This window comes from Pelmatolapia mariae, linkage group LG3_W (assembly GCF_036321145.2).
Source record: "Pelmatolapia mariae isolate MD_Pm_ZW linkage group LG3_W, Pm_UMD_F_2, whole genome shotgun sequence".
Lineage (NCBI taxonomy): Eukaryota > Metazoa > Chordata > Actinopteri > Cichliformes > Cichlidae > Pelmatolapia > Pelmatolapia mariae.
Genome location: NC_086229.1, coordinates 60,702,209 through 60,710,421, shown reverse-complemented (window position 1 = coordinate 60,710,421; position 8,213 = coordinate 60,702,209). Strand labels below are relative to the sequence as shown.

General features: G+C 41.6%; 1 protein-coding gene across 1 annotated transcript; it reads right to left on the bottom strand.

Annotated features, from left to right (window-relative positions):
• Positions 1–2,874: 2,874 nt before the first annotated feature.
• LOC134617539 (Fc receptor-like A) lies at positions 2,875–3,453 on the bottom strand. The gene is made up of 3 exons (XM_063462819.1): positions 3,399–3,453; positions 3,074–3,319; positions 2,875–2,998 (listed from the first exon to the last, which is right to left on the bottom strand). The coding sequence occupies exons 1-3, from the start codon at positions 3,418–3,420 to the stop codon at positions 2,994–2,996; spliced, it is 273 nt and encodes a 90-aa protein (XP_063318889.1). The 5' UTR covers positions 3,421–3,453; the 3' UTR covers positions 2,875–2,993.
• Positions 3,454–8,213: the final 4,760 nt, after the last annotated feature.

Genomic DNA, 8,213 nt, shown 5'->3' with positions numbered 1-8,213 from the left:
TGTCATTTCCTAATTACCTTGTGTGTGTATATATATATATATATAGTGGGTGTCGCTCTGTGCTGAGTGTGGGTTCGTCAGTGTTCCTGATGTTTTCTGCATGAGTTAGTGTTCGGCCCTTCTCTCTGCGTCTCATCTTGTGTGTGAGCTCGGGTGTCATGTTTTCCCAGTCTAGGTTTTGGTAGCTTTTACTCCTCGTTTTCTGTTTATGCCACTTTGTAAATAAACAATCACTCGCATCACAGCCTTTGCAGTTTTGGGTCCTTTTCTCCACAAACACACGTGGCTTACCCCGGCAGCCATGACAGAGATACATACTGTTGTCACTGAGTCCTCAGTGAATGACTGCACCAGGTCATACACAATGCAATGTAGGTTACAAATTTGTAACGATAAATCTTTGAGTCCACATGCAAACTAACATCACCAAGTAACAGGTACAGATATTCACACACCCACTGTTGTAATATCTGTACAGTTCACCACTGGAAGAAAAACTTTGGACATACACAATCAGCAGAAGTCCAGAGAAGGAAGTTCAGATTAAAATCACATAATAGTGCCGTATTTTCACCAGTTTTCTTTCCTTTTTTCTTTATGCTTTATTTATATTACAGATCCCTGCTGAAGGAATATGTTTTATATTCAGTGCATACAGCTTTGTAACTACAATGTGCATTTGTTTAAATAGTTATGCTTTGTCTTCATATGCTTTCATGTGTGACTTTTACACTGCTGCTACACAGATTAGAGAACTAACCAGTTGTATTTGTAGGATATTTATCAACAGGAACTGTAATAAGTTGATGGTGGGAGTGCTGTACAATGTGGAATAACTGGGATCATCTCCTACCAAAAACTGGATTAGGGTTATAGTTTTCTGTTTCTAGTAGTAAATGATGACCAGCTGGATAGTGTAGTGGTAAGACTGGACACCTTTGCGGGAGTCGCAAGTTCCATTTTCACCCAGTATCTAGTAAGGGTCCTGGCTAGACCCCCCATGCTAAAACCAAACCCTGGAATGGCCCTGCTATGTCTGCAGCTCAGGCACAAGCATTTCACTGCATGATGTACTCTGTATAATTGTATATGTGATGAATAAAGCATGTTTGACTTTGGTTTAGTTATTTTTTTAATGTGTATAATACAGGACAAACTGCCATGGAATCCAAATCCTAAACAAACAGTTTGAAACACCTACGGCTCCACATTCAGCTCCTGTGTTCATCATCAACAGGAAACTGAACGATCACAGTGACGTAAACTTCCATTAACCACAAAGAGTTTTGCAAGCAACACCACCCACTGCCACCTGTCAGCAGTGTGACTATTTATAGTTTGTCTTAGTGAGAGGGGCAGTTAAAACTAACTTCTGAACCTGGTGATCTATGCTAGGAATTTCAGTCCAGTTCAGCATCATCTCACTGTCTTCACATTAAACCAACCAGGCTGGTTATTAACCAGTAAGACCAGCTCGTGTCCTCCATATTGGACATGAGCAGGTGCTGCACCTTTACAATGTGAGGTTACCAAGCAGCATCAGTGCACAGAGTCATAAACACCTGAATGAAATCATGCTATAATAATCATGTCTGTTTCCTATCTTCTCTCAATTAGTGGATCAATCTTGATCAAAATTTACATAAACATTGCCGAGAGCACTGAGTGCCAGCATTTATGTTATGCTTACAAAAACGGTTACAAACCCTGTGCAGCACATTGGCACGGTGGTTAGCACTGTTCTCTGTCCTGAGTTCAATTCCCCATCAGGCCGGGTCTTTCTGTGTGGAGTTTGTACTTTCTGTCTGTGTTTGCGTGGGTTCTCCCCGGGTGCTCCTGCTTCCTCCCACAAAGACATGCAGTTAGTGGGAATAGGTTAAGTGATTAATATAAATTGCCCATAGGTGTGAATCTGTGAGTGAATGTGAGTGCAAATGGTTGTCTGTCCCTGTGTGTTGGTCCTGCGACAGACTGACGGCCTGTCCAAGGTGAACCCCGCCTTTCGCCCTGTGACAGCTGGGATAGGCACCAGTGCCCCCCACGACCCTGAAAAGGATAAATGAATGGATATACAACAAATTTAATAGCTCAATTAAGCACCAAGTCGAATGTATCTTATGGTTTGCTGTGTGTCAGACAGGATTAGGACCCCAGTGCAGGACTCTGGAGCCAGAATGTGAACTTAAAATTCAGCCTTCACAAACAAACAAACAAACAATGAAAAAGCACACTTCACAAAGGAGACAGAAAGGACAGAAAAGAGAACATCACCTAACAATAAACCAATGACTAAAACCAAAGATAATATGGAGGCACCAGGAAATAATATGACACTTAAAAGACTAGATATAGAATTTGAACATAAATCACATCTCAAATCCAAAAGATTAAATAATGAATCCACAAAAATTATAATAAAATTATAATAATTGTAGTGTATGAATGTTTGCATGGATGTACCCTGTCTCATGGGAATAGCACTGGACTTTGTTAGTCTAAATAAAAGCAATTATCCATGATGTCCATGATCTCAAACCTTACATCTGAAAATGGTACAATCAGCTGCTTCCGTGAGTAAACAGAAAGAAAGTTTATGACAATATGATGTCACACGTAGTTCACCACCTGATGGAAACAGGAGCTTTGAAGCTGTGCAGCTCAGAAATGGTGCTCAGAGGTTATCTCCACAATGTCATCACAGTCTTCAGCCAGTCTCTGTACAGCCTGGGTGGGTGGTCCTGTTGTCACAGAGATGAGGTCATTTCCTGTCAGATGAGGTAATCAGAGGTTTTTTAATGGACTCAAAAAGAACCCACTTTGATAAATAACTGAAAGTTACCTTTGGCTCTGCTTCTATATAAAGACACCATGAGGAGAGTCGAGATGAAGTATGGACAGAACACCATCAGGTGGAAGACTGGTCTGAACACAAGGTGGGGGGAAGAGGGGTCAGGGGATGGTGCTGAGGCAGGGGGGAGGATTGTGGTTGTAGGTCAACCTGTGGAGAGAGAATCCCACCTGTTCAAGTAAATATATAAATGAAACAAATGATTAAACAAGAGTGAAGCTTCACCTGTGACAGTGATCCAGCTGGATGGAGACTCTCCATGACCGCTGATGTCACACTTGTAGAGGCCTTCATCAGACCTGGAAACATGCTGGATGGTCATGTGACCTGTAGGCTGCTTCCTGATGAGGGAGCCATCTTTATAGAAAGCAGCTGGGAGGTTGGAGGGAGTGGTCTTTGTTTTACAGAGCAGAGTGACGTCATCTCCCTCCATCACAGGGAGGACAGGACTCTGCAGGATCACTGATCCACCTCAACACAGAGACAAACTACAGCATTTCATCCATTTACACACAGCTTCATCAACACTAACTCCACACACTCAGCTTACCAGTGACTGTCAGGTTAACCATGTTACTGATGGGACCCTCTCTGGACTCACACCAGTAAACTCCATTATCCAATGGGACGATGTGGCTAAAGTTACAGGAAGAACCAGCAGCGTCTGCCCAGTATTCACACTCAGCTCTGGTGTCTCTGCTTGTGTTTCTCCTCAGAGTCCATCCAGCAGAGCTGTCGTCCTCCTCGCAGCTCAGAGACACAAAGTCTCCTTTAAAGAACTGAGAGCTGCTGGGACTCACAGTCAGACGAGCTGTGAGAGAGATATATGTTATGTACATTTACATTAAACTAACCTCTTATAATCTGTGAAATCAACCTACTCTACTACTCAACAAAACCTTCCGGTGAAAAACTAATCAGTTTCCTTTTTATTACAGGTCTAAGAAGGTGAAACTTTTAGGGTTGAACACATGGCCTTCATACTTATGAGAGTTAATAAACTTTCAGTTGTTTCAATGATCATATTATACTACCACAGCACGAAAAGGACTGGACACAGTGTAGTTAATTTTATTTGAGGTTTAAACGGTGACAGAAGAAGGTTACTGACCTTGGTTTGTTGTGCAGCTCAACAGTGAGATCAGAACTAAAGAAATTAAATTCATATTAGGTTAAAGTTTCACATTCAACAAGACATCAAAGGAAATCACTCACTTCCGCTGAAATAAACAAAGAACAACATTTAGACCTTGTTCTAGATAAAAACAAAAATTACCGCGTACTTACAGAGCAGCCACAGTTGAAATGTTTTCTCCATAATACCTCTTGGTGTTACTAAACTATTTTCCTTTTAGCAGTTCACACTCAAACATTAGAACCACCTCCTGTTTCCTCAGTGTGTAAGTGTTTGTGGTTTTATAGAGAAAAACATGCCTCCACTGTCAGTCTGACCAACTTTAAAGAACACTTTTTTCCTAATAACACCTTCATTGCTAATATTAGGACTAATGACTAAACAAAAGCAGATTGCAAGCTACAAAGAAAAATGTGGCAGTGGTTTTGTGCAACACTTAAGGTGCAGGCATGTGGATGACAGGAATGAGGAAGAATAAATACGTAGACAGGTGATGAAGGTAGAAGGACACGATGACCCCGTACTCATCTGTGTGGAGATGGCTCTTGTAGCAAAGGTGTTTTATAACTTGTATAGAGCACCATCACTGAGTCACCACCAAACTGGTCACGCTGATGTTGTTAGATGCAGCACAGTGCTCTCCACGGCTTCTCCAGACTCTTTCATCTCGGTCACGTGTGCTTTGGGTGAACCAGGGTAGCACTCAGTAGGTTGAGGACACCAGTGGTGGATCTGTCAGTTCTTGTATTCTATGGCAAATATCAGGCAGGCAGGCAGTGAGCACAGGGCTCACTAGATGACGTCTGGCACTCAGGACACCCACGTGAAGTCTGTGTCTGATTGTTTGGTCAGAAACACGGCCTGCTGGAGGTCATTTTGTAGGGCTTTGTGCCACTTTATCATTTTTAGGCAGTTTATAATGAGGAGCAGTACAGTCCCAGAGGCAGAAAAAAACCTACTCGTTTCCTTTTCAACTTGTCTTGTGACTCTCGTGACTCCTCTCATGTTGTGTATGTAATATTTTCCACATTGTACAGCACTTGATGGTAGCATGACATTAGAAGTGAACCTCCTATAATGTGCCAACAGAGCAAAACCAGAGTTACAGCAGGTAGTCAGATAGATGAGTACAGCTGTTCGCTTTGAGCACATACTTCCTAACTTCTTCTTCTGATCACTGGAGAACTTCGACCATCGGTTTCCTCTTCAGGGCCAAATTATAGAAAAAGTAAAGCAGATTGAAACATGAAGATAATGCAGAAGTACAGAAGATTGCAGTTTGTCAAATGGCTGTTTGGTTCCTAAAGTCAGTCAGTCATTATCCATGTGCACCATGTTGTTGCAGTTTACATGTAATATTGTGTATTTATCCTTAGCACTGAGCAAACAAGACTTGCAGATAGTTTGATCCTGCTGAACTTAAATGCACAAAGAAGGAACAACATAGTTCTCACATTTAAGTGTACACATAACCTTGCTCCTCCTGATCTCTGTGATCTGCTTCATATCACCACAGTTTCCTGCTCTCTCAGATCTTCATGTTGTTGCTCCTTGTGCTCGCCTTATCACTGTGGGGAACAGAGCTTTCAGTCGCTCTGCTCCTCGGCTCTGAAACTCACTTCGTTCAGTCCTAAGAAATATAGATTCCCTCATTTAAGTCACAACTCAAACCCTACTTGTTTAAACTGGCTTCAACACAGATTTTACTTGCTGTCAAATTGTGTTTTTTGTCTTGTTTTTTTTATTGTGTTGTTCATTTTGTTTAGGCCTGAGCCATTTCAAACCTAACTGGTGTAATGTTACATGCTTAGTCATACAGTTAAAAGGAGCTTATTTTCATTTTTTCATCAGTATCTCCTTTGCTGTTACAGAAGTCTGAGATTATTTGTTTACAGTAAATTTTTATCCTTCTGATTAAAGGGAATTAGACCATCTTTGCTGTAAGCCATGCCATGTTCATGGCTCACTGACTTTATCTCTTCAATTACATTTGATCACAAATCTGCAACTCTAGGAATTTGACAGCCTTAGAAAGCTGTTAAAACTCAGTAGACCCGAGCTGCGCTGTGTCATTAATGTGCTCCAGTAAAGACCGAAGGCCCTGTTAGTTTGAGCTTTTTAGTTCAAGCTCAGAGAAACACAGCAGTAACTGCCACCTTGAGTCTATGTCAAGTTCCCGCATTGGAAAACTACATAATGGAAAATTACCAGGATCTGCAAGAAACAGGAACTATATCAGTACTGTTAGCTGGTTGAGTCATGGCTTATAATTAGTGAGGAGTCTGAGGGAGACAGACACTCACTGACCACAACAAAAGGTAATTAAAGAAACATAAACGAATGTAAGCGACAACAAGTCCATGGATAACTTTGCTGCAGAGTTAGTGTGAGTGAGAACAAACCCCAACATATTACAAACGCAGCAGTTTTCCAGACTGGGATTTTTGACTTGCTTATTGGAAACAGGACAACTATTATATTTGCAAATGCATCTTATTAGATTCTGTAACAGTTTTAATAGCTTGCAAATCTAGACGAGGGAATAAATGGAATAAAACATGGACATTTGATTCAGTGTGTTCTCATGATTGTGTCTTCATGCTGGAAAAACACTCCCTGATGTTTCACCCTTTCTACTTCTGTGTGAGCAACTAAATGGTAAATGGCCTGTATTTGTATAGCGCTTTACTAGTCCCTAAGGACCCCAAAGCGCTTTACATATCCAGTCATCCACACATTCACACACTGGTGATGGCAAGCTACATAGTAGCCACAGCCACCCTGGGGCGCGCCGACAGAGGCGAGGCTGCCGGACACTGGCGCCACCGGGCCCTCTGACCACCACCAGTATGCAACGGGTGAAGTGTCTTGCCCAAGGACACAACGACCGAGACTGTCCGAGCCGGCAACCTTCCGATTACAAGGCGAACTCCCAACTCTTGAGCCACGATCACCCAAAAGATGCAGCTCCACCTTCTCTGGGGAAAACCTGCCATCCTCACTCTAAAGAGCTGCAGCAGATGTTGGGGGTTAGCCTGGGTCTGCTGGAGGTTTATTCCTGTTAAAAGGGAGTTTTTCTTTCCCACTTTTGCTTAATGCTTGCTGCTAGGGGATTGTCAAGTGTGGTGTTTTGTCCCGGCCTCACTTTGACCTCTGTGTGATCAGAACAGAAAATTCAGTGTTTAGTCTGAACTCCAGGAATAACGATAGGAAACACCACAGAAAACAATGAAAGACATGCTAAAAAACATTTAAAATAAATATTTTCATTAATTGAATTAATTCATAGTTCAAGTAATGATCAGGTTTAAACTGTTAGGAAACACATTTACTGACCTTGGTTTGTTGTGTAACGTGCCAGAAAGGAGAGACCTGAAGAGAAAAATGTTAGATTAATATTTGCAGTAATGTCAACTGATGATTAGACAATAGTGGTTCTGTTTTTTCTAGTGACAGGAAAAGTGAGGCTTTAAAAACATTCAAAGCATTTGTGCCCAAATTGTATCGAGGCTTTGACACAATCTGAAACCATCTCCACATCGAACGGCTGCACAATTTGACTTTCACCACATCTTAAATGCTGTTCTGAGAAACAGTGACACAGAAGAAACCTGCAAAATTACAAACAAAGCTTTTTATTGTACCAGACTGTCAATGATTATGAAAACACAGGTTTTAGAGACATTCCTACAATATTGGGACCATTAAAAACGGCGATCCTTGACAATCAGTCGGCCTCATTCTTTGCTCCCAGCCTGAAAGCTATCGATGTCTGTAGTTTATTTTTTATCATCAGGTTTGCTCTACACAGCAGAAGCCTCAGTGGGAATAAAAAAAGGAAAAGAAAAAATGTCATTGCCATGAAAATTGTTAAGAAGCAGATCACCTGCATATTGTTTATGGCAGCGCAGTATGTGAATATCGGATTATAATGAGGGGAAAAGGTCCCATGTCGCAGCAAATAAAATGCTCTGTTGAAAGAGGAAAAAGTGACTTGAGTTCTCCCAGCAGTCTCAATCTTTCTCTCTCCCTTTCTCGCTTCATCTCATCTGGCAGTAATCATACAATCAAAAAGTTAGTCATATGTGACCTGAGCGCTTTCAAGCATGATTGGAGCGAGTGTTTAGAAACCTCTCAGGTCGACACAGTGTAGGAAAGTCTGATTCAAGCTTCCTGGCCCTAGTTTTTTGTTGTTTTATCTCTGTGATCTTGCAAAACAGGAGCAGCAGA